We start from the raw sequence: 22,289 nt of genomic DNA, 5'->3' as shown, positions 1-22,289 counted from the left end.
TAGGAGACGAGATCGAAGAAGGGCGCGACAGGATGGCGACCTTCGGGAGGTTCTCATCTCCAGCTTCCTCTCTCCATCTCTCCTTCCTCGTTAAAGAGCCCCTCGTCTCTCGTCGGAGCTGACGCGGGATATATCAGCTAAGCCGCGCGAGCGAGATTAGACGTATTAACTTTGCACGACTGCACGGGCAAGGGGGAATATATCTCTCGCGGAATACCTTATAAGTCCCGTGATACTCCGGGCAACGGTCCAGATACGGCACCAGGGAGTACTTGCGCACTTTCCCGAGGGACACCGACATCCTCTCACGGTCGTCGAGTCGAAAACGGCGCGTCTCCCAAGCGTTCATCCCGCGGATATCGCGCGTCCATCGAGATTTCGACCCCGAATGGCAAGATTATCGCGGGCAGCGAGGATACCTAGTATATCTCGCGACTACTATCTTCTCGCAACTCGTTATCGCGATAACGATTCTTCTTCGAGCGACGGTCATCGGCTCGCCTCGCCGGTAAACGCCGCCTCTTTATCACGCCGCACTTGCGACTAGCCGCAATTATCATCCCCGACGACGTTCTCAAGCGCGTCTGCTATACGTCCATCAAATCCTTATCAAAATTCGCCAATGAGGGATTACGTTCCGCGCAGAACAGAGATCTTCCTCGAGCGTCACACGTCTTCGAGTTGATCTTTCTTCAATGCATTGCCGTTGTCCAACGATTAAATACAACAATACGTTAATAATTAAATACAGATAGACACATGTTTGTCATGTTCATACTGAATGAAGAAAATCGCGATGCAATATGAGTTAATCTTTAAAGCGGCGTTTTTGGAAAATTTGCAATATAGATTTGCGCCTTATCAAGATCTCAGTGCTGACTGACGGCATCTCGAGGATTCTCCACGACGCGTTCGTTTCTCTTTCTTTATTGATGGCGCGATATAATAATATGACAATCGTCATATAACGACGTTATCGCCGATGTTATCGAGGATAATTCCGTGCATCATCCGCGTGGCGACCTATTTTTATCGAATTTTATCGCGATACGGCTAGCTTGTTTTCTTACACGTGAAAAGCTCTTATCGTTATAGTTCTGCCGCCTATAGTCGCACCGTTACACAGCGGAAGTATAACATCAATTATCAGTAGCGACAATATGGACGTATCTCTGCTAAACTAAATATCACTTTTCCCTCATATCTTTATCTTTTACTTGTTAGTTTTATTTATTTTATTTTTCTAATTTTCTTTATCGAAGTTTCCTAAAGTTACATTGCATAACAAAGTGAGAATACGTATTACACATATATTTCTTTGATTGAATTAACGCAAATTTCTGTTTGCGCCGTCGACTCAAATTCTGGTCAGATAAAAGTAAAGAGTAAAGAATCATTTGGATTATTATTAATCATTAATCATTAATCAAGTAGGATTAACATGTGTTTAATTGCTGCATAACAATTTAATTCGGAGGTACTTTAGATTTACGATTGTACCGCGATAATCTCGCAAACAGAATCTCGTGTAATCCGCGCATTTTAGTTTGCTCAAAAACACGATATAAATATTCATTGAGTTTGTACAACTTTGCGAAAGCGATGCGCTCTTTGACAGTGAAATCATAAAACGTGAAATCATTCCTTATCTTCAAATTTGATATTTATACACGTGTATTATCACTTAGTTCTTATATCATATAAAATAAATTAATTAACACGTTACGAGAAATGATAACTTTTATAATAGATTGTAAAACGCAAAAAATTATTCAGTGTACATTATCGTGCTCAAAGAAAAAAATGTATCTATTTTTTGTTTAAAAATAGCGCGGAGCGTTGGGAAATAATGTTTTCACTGTTAAAAGCAATAAAAATTTACGGTTAACAACAAAACGGTATCAACAACAAAAATAGCAATGGACGATAAGCAGGTCTCCGCGTTTTCCGCATTAATAAATTATGCGTTAAAATTGGAATGCGACGTAAAAAAATTATGTTAATTTCCATTCAATTAATATTTTTCTCACGTTACACAACGCGAGGTGACTGTTGTTTTCATATCGCTCAGATCCGATAAGATTGTAGAACTTCTTTCTTTCTCTCTCTTTTTTACTAAGAAATTTAATATTAAATTAAACTGCAGACGCAGAAGATCGATATCGATACACGAATCGAAATGTGTCTATTTTTAATAAATCAAGAAATTTCTCTTAAAAAATCGGTAGAATCGCGAAGTGTATGCACAGCGAACCGAAATGACGAAAGCGACAGAAATGTATACACAGCGAATCCCGCGGGAAAAACGTAGAAAATAGTGTCCGAGCTTTGACGTAAGACGTTCGAGTGCGCTCCGTTGTTCCAATTAATATTGTTCCAATATTTCCTATGGGCGAGGACACGCACGAGGACCGGTGGACTGAACACATCAAACTGTCTATTCGTCATAGGACCTCTCCATCGCGAGTATCGGTAATAATTTCTCTTTCGAGTAAATCGATAGAGCTTAAAGGAAGCCTTGTACCAGTTCGCCTCACCCCTTCCGTGAGACGTTGTAGAGCCGCATCGGGAGATCTGGGGCAGACGATACGACATTTAGAAACACATGATCCAGTCTTTCCCTTCGTCACTCTCAAACGGCCACGGAAATAAAACAATCAAACGATCGTGCGAAAATCACTTGCGTCTATCCGCGAAAATAATCGGAAATTCGCAATCGTTATATTTCCTGTATTCGACTCCGTTTCTTCGTCGATTGTTCCTTCGGGAAGGAACTTTGTTACGCCAACTCGTCAAGATAATCCACTTTCGGAAGAGAGAAAGAAGAAAGAGTAGAAGAAGCAGAAGAGTCTTCAAGTTTTCTCTTTGCAATCGATATTTTTCTTTTTAATATGTGCGATCAAGTTTTTGTCCTGCTACTTACGGAAGCTACGCGCTCCAATAGCGAATATCTTCGCAATGATGATTTCACGATCTGTGCTACTCGACATGCAAAAGGAACGCGCTTATAAAAATGCAAGAACCTTACCCAGCAGGCACAATGACGCACTGAGTGGAAAAAAAAGAGGAAAAGAGGTAGACCGACAAACGAACAATACCGTCGAGAAAATATTCAGGACTACACGAATTTTTTAACACATTGTGCAATAATAACGACGCGTACGTATCACCGAGCGTTTTAATAAGCGTATTTTAATAAAACACTGCCCGGAGAAACGCCACGCGCGCAAACACGACGACAATGACGACAAAGAATCCAATTTCGTTTTGTTGACGTACAACTGACGAATAATCGTGGCGCAATCGAGGAGGAAACAATGAGCGATTCGCGAATAAACGATGGGATTACTTCGTGCGATCCGCTTTCGCAAGAATCGACCGGCTGGGGGATCGCTGTAAACAAATTTACGGGACCGCTTCTACTACGCGGCAATTGGTTAATTGGTGCAATTATAGACGGGGCAAATGGAACGCCGACGCCGACGAGGCGCGATTGTCCACATGTCGTTGGTTCTCCGATCCTTAAAGGGACAACGTACGAAAACGGCACGATTCCGTTCGACTGAAGGCCAGTGTTCTCCTCGAAAAAAAAAAAAAACGGCCAAAGTTTGTCGGCACAGCACATTTTGTGCACATTACATCAATTGAGTACACGGTGTGTTAAAAAAGATGCTTTTTTGCATTTTTTATCAATAAATGAATTATATTATCAAGTAATATTGGCTCGATAATTTTAGAGCGACAGTCGCTCTTTATAAAATATTTTCGTGCTCGGATATTTCAAATGTCCAATTCATTTGAGCAATTACACATTTCGAGTTTCATTTAAAAATGCTTTCTTTTTTTAAATACATACCGTATAACATATTGATGGCAAAAAAAGAATTGGAAAGAAACTAATTTTATTTGCTAAGTGTAGTTTCTCTCAATTCGCAAATTATTTCGCCGTAACGAGACCTTTGTTTCTATTATACTACTTTAATTTAGCAGCAAATTTACTCAGGAAGATTTTTCTACTTCTCCAACACGAACAACGCGATATTGTTGCAATATCGGATAGTTACGGCAGTTGATTAAACTTTAGTCGTATTCGATTAAGCGGCAAAATTGTCGACGCGTCCCGGGTTAATATCGCCCGGGTTAATACTCGAGATAATAGCTCACTCACCCGCCGTTTCCTCTCCTGCAAGAAATCCATCCTGCGCACCCACACCTCGTCCGTGGAGTCGTAATCGAGGGTGCTGGTACTGCTCGCCTGGCTCTTCATCTCGATCAGGCTGCTGTCGAAGAACCGCTTGTCGAAATGCGGGCTGGGCAACGGGCTGGTCCTCGAAAAAGTCATGCTAGCGGAATACGAAGGGGGATCGGTAGCAGGGAAGGTCATGCCCGGGCCGGTGGTATGTCGCCTTCGTAGCGGAGGCTTCGTCGTCGACGTCGGCGACGTCACGGTGGACGTGGTGAATCTACCGACTGACGTCGCGACCGTCGTCGTCGTCGTCGTCGTCGCCGCGGTCGCGCCCGTTGTCGTCATCGTCGTCGTCGTCGTCATCGCCGTCATCGTCGTCGTCGTCGTTGTCGCCGTTAACGACGGCGACGGTGGCTTCGCGTCCGACACGCTGGACGTCGCCAGAGACTTCTCGTCGATCTTCTCCGAACTGGAATTCTCCGAGGACGACGGGCTCGACGCCTTCGACGTTTTCGAGGAAACGCTGTCGGTCTTCTCGATCTGCGCCTTCGACGTGTCCTTCTTGCTGTCGACGCTCGGGCTATCGACGTTCTTCCCTGCAAAAGTCATCAAAGATATAGGCTTCTGCAACGCCATGGAAACGCGACAAGGCTCTCCGTTTATCCGATTCACGCGTGGAGCCCCCAAGGTCGAGGAGTGGCACAAAGGCGCGTCTGTGACCCCGTTGGATCGTCGGAAAATTCATGACGACGCGACAAGATTATTGCGCGTCGATAAAACGGTCGCGATCGTTGCCGTTAAATTATTAAAAGCAACGTTTGCAAGAATAGAAAAATGTCAAATTATAAATACTCATCGTAACGCGACTAAGGAAACGCGCGGAATAAATAACATGGCGAACATTTTGATATTTCATGTATCAAGGGCGATCACGTTCTCGTAAACGGTCAAGGATCGTATCTCGAGGCTCCAGAGAGGAGAAACAGGAGAGAAACGCGCTCTAAATACGTTTAAGCGATCGTTACCTAAGTGGAGTGACTTTTCGCGCCGCGCGTTGCCAAACGCGAGCACGCTAAGCTAATCTTAGCTCTCATTGGACGAGCTCCTCGCAATAGCTTATATTTCGTAACCGCGCACGCTTTTCTCGGTAATTGTCCGCCGGAATCCGGGTTCGATCCGGGGGTAATTAACTCTCCTCGTGGACTCGTGATAATAACAAAGAGAGAGAACGCTTTCTCTTACCTTCCTCGGTCTCGTACTCGTCCTCCTCCCGGCACTCCGACAATCTCCTACCCCAGGGATACGGGCTGTGCGTCTGGTTCCTCGACGGCAGTCGGTTTACATGCGACAGGAAATAATGGTGAAAGAAACTGTCCACTCCGTCGGAATCCTCCCCGGAGGACTGTAACATATCCTTGAGCGCCGCCAAGGACGTGATGGTATTGTAATTGATCGCCGAGACCAGATCATCCTCGATATCGCTGTCGTCCGTCGTGTCCTCGGTTTTGGACGTGCCCTCCTTCGAAGTCTCCTCCCGCGAAGTCACTTCCGTTTGCGTCGTCGGGGCCGTTTCCGGCTTGGACGGCTCCGTCTTGTCCTCCGAACTCGTCTCGGACTCGTCGTCGGTGGTGCTGGTGGACGTGCTGTCGCTGGACGACAGCTCCTGCTCCTTCTTCTCGCCCGCGCCGGTCCGCGCCTCCTTGCGCTCCTCCTCGTCGACGGACCCCTTGCTCCCCTCGTCCTCCTCGTCGGCCTCCTCGTCGTCGGCCGACAGCGTCTTCTTCAGCGTCTTCATCTCGTTCTTCAGATTCATGTTCTCCAAGGACTCGCGCTTGTCCTCCGCCTTCATCTTACGCTCGACGTCCTCCTGCCCGGTCGAATCGTCGTCATCCCGCTTCCTATTGTCCCCGTTTACGTCGCACTCGTCCGACTCGTTCTGCTTGTCGTTACCGGTGCCCTCCATCGAGGAAGCTGAAAGAGAAGGCGAGAATTATCGCTCCCGCGCGCAAGGTCGGCTTCTCCCGCCTCTCATAGTAGTTTCCCCATACACACACACACGTACGTACGCTATAGCTACGTCGCGTCGTCGATGCGCGATCGGCGAAATAGAGCGCGTACCTACCGCTTACCGCAATGCGCCAGCGACATAGCGTTTATTCCATATACACACACACGCATCGTCTATAGTTTCTCTCCGAGATCACATCCGAGAGCACATCCCGAGGGTGTGCACCGAATTGCGAGAAGCGGAGCAATTAAAATAATTGCATCGCGAAGCGCGATCCGATTCGGGGCGACCGGCGTGAGCAGCGTCTGCGAGTCACGAACCAAGCGCATTGTACGTAAAATCGCGTAAGACGAAGAGGAATAGCGGATGGAACTTTAGCGGCTCTTTGGCCGGACGCCAGGCCTCCGTCGTGCGCGAATTGCTTGTTTACCGCGTGCTGGCGCGTGACGTAAAACGCTATTCGGCTCGTGGACCCGATCCGAGCGGCCTGGCAGACGTAGACACGTGACAGATCATGTGAAACCTCTCGCGCGAGCGAGCGAGCGAGCGAGCGACCGAAGTTGAGAAAAAAATCGCTTTATCGTTGATAAATTTTCTCTCCGACTCTCGCGATTCTCGAGCGAAGGAGAGAAAACAAAAGAGAGAAAGTAAGAGAGAAAGAAGAGAGGAAGGGAAAGAGAGGAAGATAATTAAATACTTTTGTTTCTAACTTTTAATTTTAGGTAAGATTTTCTTCGTCCCTTTGTCCCTACGCGTAGAAAAGTGAAAAGCAGAATTAAAAACGGTATTGTCGTGGTACAATGGTCCCGTGGAGTGCCGATAAACGCGATTTTATATCGACGTCTTATCTCGGAAGTATCACGGAGGAAATTCACCGCTGGGTCTTATCACACGCCACGCGGCAAAATGTCACGAAAACAATGTATAAAACTGGGAAATCCGCTACTGGAGTTACCGCGACAATTATTGTCACGACGTATATGCCGCACTATTACATCCCCTCTCTATATATATTTCTACAAAAATCTGATAATAACCGAATCTCCTCCGCTTGGCACGATCGCGATTTCGCTGCGTTAATAATGGAATTTCTTCGCGATAATAATGGAAAATAGTGCGAAAATAGAAAAACGTCAAATATAATTATTAACCTTTTGTCAAATATTGGTCAAATATTGGTCGATTTATAATTTGACATTTTTTCTATTTTCGCAAATGTCGTTTTTAATAGAAAAATGTCAAATTATAAATCTCTCGTCAAAAAACCAGATATTATATGTTATATATTATAATATATTATATACTTTATATCATATATTTACCAAATAAACATTTGTTCTTTCGTAAATATCACACCGCACCCCCCTTACTGCAAACTTCTAACTGCAACGCGCGAGTGCATGCTTTTACACAAAAGTTCCTCTTTTTCTTAACGCGAAAAAACATTTATCGGAATCATATATTTTCATTCGCGCTTCGATCAACAGGTGTTTTCGGAGGGGCAACTTTTCGTATAGGTGTTTGTTGCACGGTAACGCGCACGGCAGGCAGGTTCACGAAACGTTGCCACGCGACCCGGGAGTACAATGTCTTTTACACAGGACACACGCGGTGTATTAATATACTCGTCGGCATTGAGAGCAAACAGCTGATTCAAGGTCGGTACGCCCACCGCCGTCGTGTCGTACGCGGTGAACCCTTTAAGCGTGTAACCCCGCACGCTAAACGATCGTGATTTACTACCTTCGGCTCCATCGCTCATCGCGACGAATCGTCCGTTAACGAAAAATCTCCAAACCGATCTCAAGCCTGAAAGATCCCCCTTTTATCTCGTCCGATCGTTTCATCAGCCACGACGTGGCCTCGATAACTCCGGCAAACATTTCGAGATTAATTGTTACCGTGGCTACGTCTAACGTTGAAAAATATACGTATTTTATCTTGGCTCTCTTCTCGGCGCTCTTCCGTCACGATATTACGCAAACGACAAAGCGAGAAAAGAAGCTGAGCGAAATAAGTGGTCGTAATAAAGCCACCAGGCATCTATAATGCCTCGTCTACAGTAAACCATATAAATTATGATCGGTTTGCCTTGTCGCGTGACTCACTAAACGAGTAGAGATTCTAAACTAACTACGCGAGGTCAGTTTTCGCGATGAGATTGCCACTGCACATTGATATCCAGCTGGTCGCCGCGTCGGTTATTGCCGGCGTTTTACCCAGTTATCTAATAAAGATACAAAGGTGGGGCGATAATGAGAACGCGGTAATTAATCCGCTATGAAGAGACGCGCCTCCGACGCGGGATTTCGTAAAGCGCCTCGCCTGGATTTTATCGCGTGTAGCGTCTCGGTTCTCGCGATAAAATCCACGCTATTATATACACGCTATTATGTGCGGCCGTTTTGCGTGGTCATCCCAAGTGGCCGACGACGCGACGGGGCGATCCATCTTGGCTCGAGCGAGCGCGTGACGATCACTGGTATAAGCACGTGCTCGGTATCAATTATCGTCCAAGTGAGTAAAGCGACCGCGCGAGCGAAGGAATCCCGCGCGCGAATCAGCCGGATGAGAGCGATCCGTCGGGAGCGTCGTATAGGGAAAGATGCCAGGGACCGCAGGATCAACGATCCTGGTAAACCAGGACAGACGATTGCCAAGCACATTCCGAAAACGTTCCGTTCCAAAACTCGCGAGATTTAAATTAATAAATAAATCGCGCGGCGAAGGATATCGCTCAATCGGTTACAATCGCGATTGTCGAGCGAGAGAGAGGCGAGGCTTCCAGCTGAAATCGAGGGTATTATTCATACGACTAGTTTACACCGTTTGCGACAGAGTTTTACCGAGAATTTTGCGCGAGCAAAATGTCGTTTATACAGGTGCGCGGGTGATCTCATCTTTGGCACATTCTTCAGCCGCGAAACTCGTGCGCGATGGGAAAAGAGATTCATCTTTCCGCACCGAACGAGATATGATTTATGACGATCGAACGTAGGAAAGTAGGAATATATCGTATATCGTCGGGGAAGTTGTCGAAAACTTTCCGAGGTATCGCGACGAGCCTCCCAGCGGGCGTTTCCTCGAGCGATTTACTCTCAACCTGTCGCGTTTATCGGCGAACAAAAATGCGATTGTTCGCCGCTCGAAGAATTCGCGCCGCTACGATACGCGCAAGTTGAAACTTGGAACGGCACGCGAAACGCTGAACGATGCGAATTTCGTCGGTGTCGACGCGTTGCCAAAAGTTTTCACGGATGAGGCGTTTATCGCGAGCGGGTCCGATTGCTGATCGGTAAATCCCCGTCGCCACGTTGTCTGCCGCGTTGCTGAAGCGGTCCCGCGGCCCGCGGCGGTTTCCGCTGCGATGCTGCGAACGACTTTGTTATTGGACTCGAGCCGGAGTCGAGCCAAGTTGTGCAAATGTCGCCTTTAGGGAGAGAAAAACAAATAACGCGTGTATTTGTTGCTACGATTGTCAAAGTCTGTCGTGCGGGACAGTCCAAAGTCCAACAACCGGCCCGTCTGTTTGTTGGTCGATCGAGCGACTGAAAAAGTGACGACTCCACATTTTTAAAAAATTGAAAATATAACATAAAGGTGCCAATTCGCGAGACGCTGAAAATGAGCGTCAACAAGGTGAACGTGGTGATTTCGCAAAGAAATGAAGTTGAATTTGTTTAATATTCAGCGTCGTCGCTGAATCGTCGTTAATCATCCCGGTCAAACATAGACTTCGAAATACGTAAAATATTATTTTCAAGTAATATCTTTAAGTAAGATTTTTTGGATATATAATAAATAAAAGATATTATTTCTAAAGATTTTTGCGTCGAGCGTCAACGTAAAAAGGCACCTTAATAAAAACAAATCTTTTTATTCCCAATTATAGGTATTAATAATGGACTATCAGCACGCGATGCGCGACCAACGATCTGACCAACTTCCCCCTTTTCTGTATGTACACGGTACACGAGCGACTTTATTTATTTCGCGAATATCTTCCCTCTTTCGATTGCACAACGCACAATTGTGACCAATTAGTTGACATTCTCGCACGGGTTTTCCACTCGTCGTGCCGCGGTATACAATTAGACGGATATACACTCGGCAATTACTATATGTATACCCACGTTTCGAACACATACCTCCTTTCCCTTTCCGCGAGAATGACGTAGCTCGTGGGCATTCACAGATCGTACGTCGACACGGTACACGAGCAAGAAAATCGTTCGTCTCGATGGCAGATAATAAAACGAGCGACGACAATATATCGCTTACGCACAGACGGCGGTTTCGCGCCCGTTATCGCGGATTGCGTTACTAACCGCTCACGCTACTAACGTTGTGCAATAATAATCGTAGAAGCGATCACGCTTCATTGAAGATCGGCAATACTGGGTGCTTCCTGTTTGGTAGTGCGGGCCGACACGAGCCGGGTTTGCCGTATTTCCATTTCTGCTTTCCATTTAATCCGCGTCATTGTGTGTCAGCGAGCGCGCGACTCCGCTTTGACAGTGAGTCGAAGGAAATCAAGGAAAAGAAAACGTGGACCGAAATCTAATTCTGTTTATTAAATTAATATAATATAAATATAAGTAGAAAGATCCGCGTTGTGACCCTTACAGCCTTTTCTACTTATATTTTTATTTCGAGGGTCTTTATATCACACTTATTTAATATAATATATTAATACGATATGAGGTAAATGTATCAATGCCTGGACACGTACCTATGTCCGGACTTTTTTATCACTTTAGTCCTTAAATAAGTTATAACGCGAATTAAAATCAAAGGATCAAAGATAAAAATATTTTTCTTGTATTATATATTTTTATCTTTGATTTTAATTCGCATTATACTTATTTAAAAACTAAAATAATAAAAGTGTCCACAGACATTGGTCTTAAGTATCCTGAGATTGGTACATTTACCTTAATATAAAATAATTATACAATATTAATATATTAATAATATTAAAGTAAAGTAACATTATAAAAGACAGAATTTGATTTTGGTCCATTTTTTCCTTCTATTTTCCACACATACCTATTCACGTCGGAGTCTATTCATGCCGTTCAATAAATCACGGAACTCGATGTAAATACACAGTCTTTAAAAAAATAGATATAAATGTAATCTCTTCGGAAATAAATATTAAATTCCTTCGAGCGTACAGTTATATACGAGCACGTGTGCCTAACCAAGATAAAAGGATTAAAGCTCGGCTCACGTCTAATCAATTACACCACGAAATCAAAGTACATTGATTTTACGTATCTCCAAGTTCCTCGGTAGGTATATCGCGAGCGTCGACTTCTATATGTACGTGATAAATGCTCCTCACTCGTCCACACGGGAGTTAATCGATTCGAGCTAATTCAAGTCGACGTGAGTGACGTTAAAAGTTATGCAAAGCGCCCACTTGCGTTTTCGCCGTGGGTTTTCGATAAAACAAGAGCCAGCGATGTCGCTCGGCCTCGCCGTTGTCTCGCGATCCCGTTGCCTCCGCCTCTTCTCCGCCTTTAGCGGAGCGCAGCTCGGTTTATTAATCAATTATTCGACGATAAATGCGCCCTTATTATTAGCCGTCGCCTCCGGGGGAAATTGATTCGGCGCGACGTACAAGAAAGTAATAAAAGCCCTGACCTTGCCTCGCGTGTTGTCTCATCAAAGATATATACCTGCGTCTCTCTCAGGCGAGCGCTCCGGGAAAATCCTCTCTCTAGAAGCCGAGCCGCGACCAAGTTTTACGAGTTCAACAGCGATAGCGCTTGAATATTTTATTTGCTCGTTTACACGTGCGAATAAGCGACACTCGTGAAAGAGCGCACTCGAAGAGCGAGCGCGTTTCTCAAGCCTCGAAATTGTGCGTTCGGTTCCGACGGCGTGTCCGTTAAGATATATAATTATTTCTACGTTTTTGTCGCGATATATAATTAATGTCTGGTTTAAAAAATAGATATGTATAAAATTGCATTAAGAATATCGTGCGTTAGCATGACATATTGAGCAGAACCAGTACCGACCTACAGGAATGGCTAAAAATGACTCAAATTGAATATAATTTGGCACTACGAATTTAACAGTGTATGTTTGTTACTATATCTTGCGTTATCAGTTCTGTTTTCTCAAAAACAAGATTACTTCATTTAAGTCTTAATATTTTTTTTAAGCATTCTGTATTATTCTCGTTACTACATAACTGTTCAATTTGAGTCATTTTTAGCCATTCCTGATGTAGGCGGTGCTGCTTCTACTCAATATGTCGTTAATTTAACTAAAACAATGGAGTTGAAATAATACTGTTTTATGTTAAAATAATACATTTTACACGCACAGTAGTTAAAAATAACAAAATGTTATTTAACTCAAGGTTGAAATTTCATTCTTCAGTATTTAACGGTGCGTCTTGTCTTCAAAGAGTCTCCACTTGTTCATCACCATTGTCAACGCACTCTTGGTATCTTCTCCAGGTGGTCTCCAGAGCCCCGAAGCACATTTCTTTGGGCATTGTTGCAATCACATTTGCAATTTTCTGCTGGAGATTCTGCACATTGCAACGATGGTGAACAAGCAAAGACTGTTTGAACACAAAATACATTTAGTTTTAGATATATTATACCATGTTTAACCATGTTACGTCAAGACCCGCATGCGTTTATCAATATATCAGACTGCATGGCCCACTAATATGTTTTATTCGTTGAGTTTGATTCTTCGCGAGCCTTTACATAAACTAATTATATTCTTTTCTAAAATACATTTGTTACCATGATATCTTGCTAAAAAATGTTAATATTTTCTTGAAGCACTCTATTCATCTACCGCTAACAAGATTCAGCCCGATGAACAGATAAATTTAAATAATCGAGTTTCTCACAGACTAGTAACAATTCTAGCGTTTCACGGAAGCTCGCGGACGGACACAGATACGTCCTCGTTCGCTGGAAACCCGGCTAAATTGTAAACACGCGGCAAAACGAAAGGCGACACGAGTTAAAACATTTATACGAAACATTTATACGTCGGTCGAAATTGAAACGTTAACGCACGCAAAAGGGGCACGCCTCCCGTCGGCTCCGAAAAGAGGAAACGTCCGCCTACGCGGTCCTCGTGAGGCTCGCGGCTGGCGCACGCGAGCCGCAGCCACGTGTTACGATAATTAAGCGGGGTATAATCGATAAACGCGACGAATCAATGCCAACGTCCGACGTCGTCGCGGTCGTAACAGTCTCGGAGCCGAGGGACTCGAGAGAAAGAGAGAAAGAGAGAGAGACAGAATCACAATGTACAATCCGCTTTGTCATATGTCACATGTTATCCCGTATATTATTCGTTACCTTAGGCTGAGAGCGTGATCGATCGAGACGGACTCCCCGACGTCGTCGTCAATTTATAAACGGGGGGGGATCCCCCGCGGACGATCGTGTCCTCGTTCTCCTCGGCCGGCTTCTCGCCCTCGCAAGGAGAGAGAGGGGGGGAGGGCACGAGGGGCACGGTCGGAGCTCCGGCGGCTCCGGTTTTACGCGAGTCGCACCGACGGGAGATTCCGGACGTGCCGGTCGCCCCGGGATGGCCACCAGGTCGATCGATCCTCCTCGCGCTCGCATTCGCACTCGCGCTCGATTCGCGCGCACGCAGCGCGCGCGCGCTGGTGGAGGTTAGGTCTCTCGCAACGTCGAGAGCAACGACGCCGTGTCGCCTCCCGCTGCGAGCGACAGCCGACAGCCGCGCGCGCGCGCCTCCGAGACGCGAACGACGAAGACGACGGCGACGAGGGGCGAGTGGCGAGACGCGGACAGGCGGACAGACTGCGCGAGCGGAAGCGTCCCCGCGTAGTGTTGGCACGTCCTAGTCCTCGTGTCTTTTCCGGAGCGGCGGCGGACCTACCGCCACTCCGTCGTCCGCCGGAGGAGATATCGACCGGCCGGTCGCGAGCGGACACGCGAGAATTCACCGCCGGACGGATAAAACGTAACGGCGTACGCGTGTATACGTGTATACGTCGGAACTTGGATCAGGCACTGTCGTCGAGCGGGGCCCTGATGGCCCGAAACACCATAGCCTCTAACCTCGAAAGAGACGTTCTCTTTCTCTCTCTCTCTCCCTTTCTATCTCTCTCGTTTCCTCGGTTCCTCGCTGACGACCGAATTGTTCGTTTCGCACCTCCGCGGACTCGCGCACTCGGACACTCGGAGCAACAGCAGCGAACACTAGGCAAAATACACCTACCTATTGAGGAGGGTAGAGGAGGGGGAGCGGGCTATGATGCCACGCGCCTATAGGCCGTGACACGGCCGGCAACGTACGACGCGCATCCTCCTCGGAGCACCGGCGAACGCCGACTGTCGTCGTCCGTCGCGTCGTCGTCCCGCGCGCCGCGTCGTCCTCGGCAGCATTCAAGACGAGTCTATGAGGAACCAGCTGAGTCGTACCGCCGCCGCCGTCGCCGCCACTACCGCCACCGCCATCAACGCCGTCCCGACCGCCTCTGGCTGGCCGCCGCGCTGCCCCGCGCTCCGCTCCGCTCCGCTCTCGAGCTACCGGCGGCGAGTATTCCACGTCCGCGTCGTCCGCGTTCGTCCCGCGGTGGCACGGCTCGGCAGCAGAACACGATTACGACACACCCGACGCGAGCGACGCGCCTGCATCCGGAACGACGGGACACCAGCGGGGGCCCCCTCGCGCCTGTGATGCGCGCCTGGCCTGGCGGAGTAGCGGAGCACGCGCGAAAATACGCGTGCGGGGGAGATCCGCGTCTTCGGCCGTTCGGCGAAGAGAGAGAGAGAGAGTGAGAAACGGGATCGAATGGGAAGGGGGTAGACCGGAAAGGAGAGGAGGCGCGCCGCCACCGTCGCCACGGCGCGCGGCGCCACCGACCGATCGTTACCTCTGGTTATCTCTTTTATCGGCGACGGCGCGCCGCTGCCTTATCGACGACGCTCGGAGTCCCTGGCAGTCCCCGGAACTCCGCGAATTTACTTGAATTGTTGATAATTTCGTGTAATTGCGCATTGTAGAAACATCCTGTAATTTTAACAGTGATAATAAGCGGAAATAGGGACGATATGATGTACATACAATCAATTAGAGAGAAAAACGACATTTACGGTTTGGACTGGATCTCTTGGTACTCCTAGATGGAAAATTTTAGTCTCAGAATTCTTCGTATTACAAAATTTCTTGGAAAACTTTAAGACTTTCTCAGAATTTTAAGATTTTTTTATACAAATTGGGCATTTTTTTTCCCAGAAAAATTCAGATAAACTAATTGATCCTAAAAATAAAGAAAATTTTATAATTTGTTCTTTTCCGCTTTAATATAATTGTAAATCAATATTCTTTCCGTCGTATCTGTTATTCGAAATCATATATCATAGGTGAAGTCGGCGACGCTATTTTTCTCAACGATATCGCGAAAATAATTAGTTATTTCCGGCGTTTATTAAAGTCATCAATTTTAAAATATGATAAGATATCGTCGTCGGCTTAGGTTTTTTTTCAAACGTTGAGCGCACAGATCAAACATATATTAATGTTTGCGAAGCGTAACTCGACGATGAGACGATCGCTTGGAAATATGAGAACTTATAATTGTTACGGTTCTTGCTTATCATTACCAGGTATTGCCGGTCGACTTATCCGACTTTTATCCCACCGCCTCGTTCAACGACGCACGGCCGTTGCATCAGAAATTAAACGCGATGAAGCGCACAGCGATGGCCGATGGGCTGTATTCGGAAAAGGAAGGCTCAGGAAGCGCTCGGCGATTCTTCAAATATGACTGGTTCCTGCCTTTAGCTCCTCGTCGGCTCGAAGTGTATAAACCAATCACATTAATCACCGAGTCACTTATTGGGAGCCATATATAAAGCGCGGGCCGGCAAATTGACGGCAGTGGCAGTGCCGGCAGTGGTGGTACAGTGGCCGACGGCAGCGAACGTTTGGCTCGTACGAGTGATCATCCGCGATCAGAGCCAAGTTGTACCTTGTACCTCGAGAAATCAAGTAAAATTCGTTATTTATATAAAATGTTATTTTATCGCGTCATCGAAGATAAACGCTGACTCTCGCTTTCTCTTTCAGTAGCAATTAAATATCTCGCGCGAAGGCTCTCCGATAGGATCTCTCTCGCGACACGCGGCCGGATCGTGTGCGCACGTGGCATCGAAGGCAGCCGACGTTGGCAACCGCTCTACGGCAAGATGTGCGGAATCTGGGCATTGTTCGGGCTGGACAAGCAGCCGTTGACCTGCATCTGCGAGAACTTCAACAAGATATCGCACCGCGGGCCGGAGGCATTTAAAATAGAGTTCGACAATAGAGTCAAGGTGAGAGCTTTGGAGCTTATTTCAAATTCTCGCTTCGTTCGTCGCGCAAGTTATTCGAGTGTTAATGTTTCTCTTTTCATTCGTCGCGCAAGTTATTCGCGTGTTAATGTTTCTTTTTTTTTTATTTATTTATTTTGCAGAATGGATATCTGGGATTTCACAGGCTGGCCATCGTCGACAGCCTCTACGGAATGCAGCCGATGAGGATACTCAAACATCCGCATCTGTTCCTCCTGTGCAACGGAGAAATATATAATTGGGATAATGTAACGTATCGCTTATCCTCTGCCTCGTGTTATCAAAATGAGTAAAAAAAAAAAAAAAAAAAAAAAAAAAATGTGTAACGTTGCAGTTGCGAAAACAACATGATTTCGAGTACGCCACTAAGTGCGACGTGGAAGTGATCATGCATATGTATAACTACGCCGGCGCTAACAATGTCGCTCAAAGTCTGGACGGGGTGTTCGCATTTTGTTTGATGGACGTCTTAAACAGGAGGATACTAATAGCCAGGGATCCGTACGGCGTCAGACCGCTGTTTAGATTGCGTTCAGAAAATGGGCAACTGGCCATCTGTTCGGAGAGCAAGGTGTGCATATTGATAAGCAGATTATTTCTTTCCTGATTATTAATGTTTCTGTTAATTATAAATAGCACTTAAAAACACAACTATACGTTTTAGGGTCTGATGGCAATATCCAAACACATAAGTGGCAATTGGACATTGGAGCCATTTCCTCCAGGACATTATGAGATATATGAAATTTTGGACGATGGTCGGACAAAGCTTTTAAAGAGCTGCCGTTACCACAAACCCGGCGGCAAACCTTCTTTCCGCTCGTATATCCCTTGGGATGGTGAGATAAATTATGATATTCAGTTATGAGGGGGGGATATAAAATTGATCTATCATTAACAGATAAATTTATTTAATCGCGCAATATGTACACCGAAAGCATAGGGATATTTAGTAATGCTTTATTTATTGCAGCTTTGAATCCGAAAGATGTTCCTGACAACATCCGAAAGCTGCTCTCAGGAGCCGTAGAAAAACGATTAATGACCGATAGACAGATAGGGTGTCTATTGTCGGGTGGATTGGATTCGAGCTTGATCGCCGCTTTGTTGGTGAAACTTGCGAAAGAAAACAAACTGCCGTATCAAATACAGAGCTTCGCGATAGGTATGGGTGATAGTCCAGATATCATCGCTGCTAGACAGGTTCGTAGAAGCTTTCATACTTCTCTTATCTTTCACCATTGGCAATTGCATGAAGGATAAGAAATTTCTTATGTAACAGGTTGCACGCCACATCGGGACTAAACATCATGAAGTTATCTTCACGCAGCAAGATGTAATCGATATACTGAACGATGTTATATATTCTTTAGAAACATATGACATCACCACTATTCGCGCTTCCATTGGGTAAAACACTTTATTAGTCAGCGTCCAATTTGTGATTTAAGCTTCCAAACTATTCAATATTACAAAGAAAGTCATAAGAAAGGACAAATTTGCATGTAATTCCTTTTCTTTTTCTTCTTGCTTTCTTTTAGATCAAAATTAATAAACTACCATATAATGACGGAACGTTCTGTACATAATATTGAAACTTTACTTATAGGATGTACCTCCTTTCGAAATATATAAAACAAAACACCGAGACAACGGTGATCTTCAGCGGAGAAGGTGCGGATGAGCTGGCGCAAGGCTACATTTACTTCAGAGATGCACCTAACGCGAGAGACGCGCACAACGAATCTCTTAGATTGTTACATGACATATATTTATATGATGGTTTAAGAGCGGATAGAACAACCAGTGCCTTCAGTTTGGAGCTCAGAGTTCCATTCTTAGATCTTCAGTTTACCAACTATTATCTGTCGTTGAGCCCTGAGAGTAGACAACCGCAAGGTAGAGCAATGGTCACTTAAATATTGTTACAAACGATAGATGCTATAGATTAAATTATTAATTTGTGCATGAATAACAGTTTTGGCGTGATAGAGAATAAATACTACGTATACATCGTATTTTTTGTGCACAGGTGGAATTGAAAAGCATTTGTTACGATCTGCGTTCGATGGAACCGGTTTACTGCCCGACAATATACTTTGGAGGCATAAAGAAGCGTTCAGTGACGGCGTCGCTTCCATAAAGAAATCTCTTTTCCAAGTAATCCAAGAGATCGTGGAAGATCGTGTTTCTAACGAGGACTTGGAAAACGCTGGTACTAAGTATCCCCATTGCACACCGAAAACGAAGGAAGCGTATTACTACAGGTAATGGAATATAGAGATATCTTTAGTGAGTAAACTTGTTATCGTTCGACCGAACTGGGTAATGTATTACTTTTTTTCTTGCTTTCGTTAGACGTGTGTTCGAGTCGCATTACGAGGGGCAAGCGGAAAATTTCACACCTTACTTCTGGATGCCACGCTGGGTGAAAAATATTACTGACCCATCTGCACGATTTATTAAGCATTACGCTGCAAAGGAAGAAAATTGGCTTAAAACGTAAAAAAAAAAGAGAAAAATTAAAAACGTTATATATAATATATGTATACTACGTTTATTATGTCAGATGTATTGATATATTAATATATAAAGATCTTATTAGGTCTTTTTATTGAATATTTAGTCTCATTCCGTACATATTTGCGATTAGATAAAATACGAACGATCTCGGAAAACGTAACTTCTGCAAGCAAGATGTTTATATAAGTTCCAAATGCGTTGATGTTAACGATTTATCTTCTCTACAACTCTTCTCAATTAAGATGATCCTAAAATCGTCTGTAATACCGAATACTTTTTAAAAATACGCATCTTATTAGCTTTATAAATTTAAAAATCCTCCAAAATTAAAGTACATGCACTGATACACTTTCCACGCTGGTCGAGAAGGAAAATAATTTCAGAAATGCAGACTAAGAATAATAAGACGTCAACTCGTGACAACACACATTTGCTTCGTATAAAAATTAAAAATTCTACAATTTGTTGTACATACAAAACGAGACCGATGTGGCGTGGAGAGTGGATTACATGAAGAAATAACATACCGTTCTCAGAATAATTAGGCTTAGACACCTAGCAAAAAAGATATATATAAAAAAAAACGATTAAAGTGAATGTGTACCAGAATATATTTACCATAGGGTGTATTAGTGCATAATTTAAAAAATTTTAAATCTGTACAACCAAATAAAAAAATTAATTCGCTTTAAAAAAAAGTCGCGTCTGATCGGTAACCTTTAGACTAATTAAAAAAAAAAAGAAAAATTAGAATCGTAAAAAGCAATCATACCCCTGGTGGGACTCGAACCCACAATCCCCGGTTTAGGAGACCGATGCCTTATCCATTAGGCCACAGGGGCTATTGACGTTCACTCCGCCTTGCAAGGGTACATATTGTGGACATTCCGCTTCCACGGAAAACGGGAGTACAAAAAAGGAAATTATACATAAGTACGTGTCACACATGCAAAGATCGGATCGTCATCTCGCGAGAAAAGGGGCGAGACAACAGATTTTACGTATATCGTTAAAAAGCCATAACGCACGGGGAAACGGAGGCAGCGAGCGAGTCGACCAATCGCAATCGAGATCTCTCGAGAGCGCGGGCGGCCGCCTCCGAAATGTCAGCTGTGATTGGTCGATTCGCTTGCTGCGCGCGAGTCTCACCGGAGCAGACCGGAGTCGCCGGTGTCACGTGCGGCCCAATTGTTTCTCAGCGCCCTTTAAAAGTTTGTCGTCACGTTGTTGTTAACCCCAGATTTATCTTCGACACTGCGAATGACCGGCATTTTTCGATCGAGGGGCGTAGCGCGAGCAATTTCATAATCTGCCTGTACGCAATACGTTTCGCTTTTTTTTAAATGTATTTGGGATAGGTTAGGTCCTATCGCCGGGTCTCCAACTGATCGCTCCAGTTTTTTGGCACGAAACTTCTGATTTCCCTTTATTTGAATTATGCTGTTCTTTTGAATTTGTTCGATTCTCTTAATGAATTTATACGCTTTCATTGTTCTACCTACATCCCGCAACGTGTGCATGATAAAGTTAGGTTGATTCTGAGTCGACGAATATGATCACTGCGCGCGCTACTGGATTTCTTTCCAGGTACCTGTATCGCGGGGCTCGACGCTGTTTAAACGGTAATTACATGATTGTCATATAAATCTTGAGGAAACGCGCGCTTGAAAACTTGAAGATTGCGTAACACCTCATCTTACACATCTGTATTTATTTATATATTTATATATTAGCTTTGTCTTAAATCTATTTATTTTGTATGTCTGTTACATATTTATTTATACAAATAAACAGGTATATAAATGACCAATTTGTTTATACTAGATTTATATTAGTTTTGTCTTAAGTCATTGAAATCTGTCAAATATTGTGAACAGTGATTTTGACCCTAACGTATATTCCATTATGCGCAGATTATGCAACCTCGACCCCGGTGGAAACGCGAAACGAAGTTAAAAACGAGAGGCACATTGTCTGGCTCGATATGGAGGTGAGCAATTGCTGCGAGTTGTCTAACGACGCGAAGAAGGGAGCGAATTAAATTGGAACTGGATTTTTCAGATGACCGGGCTGGAGGTGGAAACGTGTCATATCTTGGAAATTGCGTGCTTCGTAACTGACGAACAGCTAAAGCTCGCGAGCGATTACTTGAACATCGTTATAAATCAGCCGGATAAAGTCTTGGAGAATATGTCCGATTGGTGCAAGTTACAACACAGAAAGGTAATTGCATCTCCTTTTTTTTCTCTCGAACACTTTTTGCACTGTATGACCATTAATCGGCGTTGTTAAAATTAATTTCAGACCGGCTTAATCAATGAATGTCGAACGAGCAAGACTACGTTGGAGGAAGCGCAGCGAAGGACGTTGAGTTTTTTGGAGAACCACGTCCCGAAAGGAGTGTGCCCGTTGGCTGGAAATTCAGTTTACATGGACAGCATATTTCTGAAGAAGTACATGCCGTTGGTTTACAATCATTTGCACTACAGGATTATCGACATTAGCACGATCAAAGAATTGGCTAGGTAGATTTAGATAATTCAATTATAATTTGCATGTGTTAATATACATATATTCTTCGTAAAGTTGAAAATAATGTGTATATTGTATGAACTCTTTTTTATGTTTAGGAGATGGCAACCGAACATAAGTAAGGCAGCTCCAAGAAAGCAACATTCTCACAGGGCTCTGGACGACATAAAAGACAGTCTGAACGAGCTTCATTATTATAGGAAAAATCTATTTGTATCATAAACGTAAAGTTTATATAATAAAAATGGACATGTCGTTCATTTTCTTGTTGTCATGATTAAACGACCAACATTTAAGTGATCGCACCTGCACTTATGTACATATGTAAAATATACAAGGATGGATTTTTCCATTGCATTGCGGTCTCCGAGAAACTATTATAAAAATAAGAAGGAACACGTAGGTGTGTGAATTTATCAGAATATTTTTTCACAATGCACCTAGCGCACACGATAGTTTAGCAAATAAAATAATATACATTATTTGATCATAGTTTTGACTGATAAATAAATTTTGAACGATAAATAAAACATAAATATTTATAATAGTAAAACTATAACAGAGGAGATTCGTTTTTAGACGAATTATCTATAGAAGAAAGTATCTCTCAACACACACGGACACGGCGCGTGTGCGTCAGTGTACGTGTCTCTTGCGGTTGGGGATTCATGTAGGTCAGTGCGGTGTT

The 22,289-nt window shown here is 44.4% G+C and overlaps 3 protein-coding genes and 1 non-coding gene across 7 annotated transcripts in view; 2 read left to right on the top strand and 2 right to left on the bottom strand.

Annotated features, from left to right (window-relative positions):
* The window catches only part of Snf4agamma (SNF4/AMP-activated protein kinase gamma subunit), a 49,588-nt gene extending 34,764 nt beyond the window's left edge, over positions 1-14,824 (bottom strand). Inside the window, exons 1-3 of one of the 3 annotated variants that reach the window (XM_071784576.1) lie at positions 14,430-14,824; positions 5,429-6,157; positions 4,169-4,782 (exon numbers count right to left, since the gene is read on the bottom strand). In XM_071784576.1, coding sequence (XP_071640677.1) covers positions 4,169-4,782; positions 5,429-6,149 — 1,335 coding nt within the window. In that variant the 5' untranslated portion in view covers positions 6,150-6,157; positions 14,430-14,824. Of the gene's footprint in view, positions 1-4,168; positions 4,783-5,428; positions 6,158-12,819; positions 12,848-13,537; positions 13,906-14,429 lie in introns of those variants that run through there. The other 2 variants (XM_071784577.1, XM_071784575.1) reach the window with 2 other exon arrangements.
* An 891-nt stretch (positions 14,825-15,715) lies between these two features.
* Asns (asparagine synthetase) lies at positions 15,716-19,165 on the top strand. Of its 2 annotated transcripts, none has more exons than XM_071784584.1 (10): positions 15,716-16,205; positions 16,287-16,528; positions 16,669-16,794; positions 16,881-17,117; positions 17,211-17,385; positions 17,520-17,749; positions 17,829-17,956; positions 18,156-18,445; positions 18,579-18,813; positions 18,905-19,165. In XM_071784584.1, exons 2-10 carry the CDS (start codon positions 16,403-16,405, stop codon positions 19,050-19,052), a joined length of 1,695 nt encoding a protein of 564 aa, XP_071640685.1. In that variant the 5' UTR covers positions 15,716-16,205; positions 16,287-16,402; the 3' UTR covers positions 19,053-19,165. The 2 variants fall into 2 exon arrangements, with proteins under 2 accessions (XP_071640685.1, XP_071640684.1); XM_071784583.1 differs by having other exon boundaries at positions 16,284-16,528.
* A 673-nt stretch (positions 19,166-19,838) lies between these two features.
* Positions 19,839-19,911, bottom strand: Trnar-ccu (transfer RNA arginine (anticodon CCU)). Its single transcript has one exon. It is a non-coding gene; the product is annotated as a tRNA-Arg (tRNA).
* A 246-nt stretch (positions 19,912-20,157) lies between these two features.
* LOC139816832 (probable oligoribonuclease) lies at positions 20,158-21,861 on the top strand. Its single transcript, XM_071784597.1, has 6 exons — positions 20,158-20,384; positions 20,657-20,691; positions 20,983-21,059; positions 21,131-21,292; positions 21,374-21,594; positions 21,700-21,861. The coding sequence occupies exons 1-6, from the start codon at positions 20,173-20,175 to the stop codon at positions 21,821-21,823; spliced, it is 831 nt and encodes a 276-aa protein (XP_071640698.1). The 5' UTR covers positions 20,158-20,172; the 3' UTR covers positions 21,824-21,861.
* The last annotated feature ends 428 nt before the right edge of the window (positions 21,862-22,289 follow it).

The sequence above is a fragment of the Temnothorax longispinosus genome, chromosome 7 (assembly GCF_030848805.1).
Source record: "Temnothorax longispinosus isolate EJ_2023e chromosome 7, Tlon_JGU_v1, whole genome shotgun sequence".
Lineage (NCBI taxonomy): Eukaryota > Metazoa > Arthropoda > Insecta > Hymenoptera > Formicidae > Temnothorax > Temnothorax longispinosus.
This window is presented reverse-complemented; position numbering and strand designations above follow the sequence as displayed.

Bases quoted from the DNA above. Each gene is read 5' to 3' on its own strand.
- Asns (XM_071784584.1), top strand. From the start codon at position 16,403: ATGTGCGGAATCTGGGCATTGTTCGGGCTGGACAAGCAGCCGTTGACC. The intron at 16,529-16,668 runs GTGAGAGCTTTG...TTTATTTTGCAG, and splicing joins AGTTCGACAATAGAGTCAAG to AATGGATATCTGGGATTTCA. The intron at 17,957-18,155 runs GTAAAACACTTT...CTTTACTTATAG, and splicing joins ACTATTCGCGCTTCCATTGG to GATGTACCTCCTTTCGAAAT.
- LOC139816832 (XM_071784597.1), top strand. From the start codon at position 20,173: ATGTCAGCTGTGATTGGTCGATTCGCTTGCTGCGCGCGAGTCTCACCG. The intron at 20,385-20,656 runs GTACGCAATACG...ATTTCTTTCCAG, and splicing joins AGCAATTTCATAATCTGCCT to GTACCTGTATCGCGGGGCTC. The intron at 20,692-20,982 runs GTAATTACATGA...CATTATGCGCAG, and splicing joins GGCTCGACGCTGTTTAAACG to ATTATGCAACCTCGACCCCG.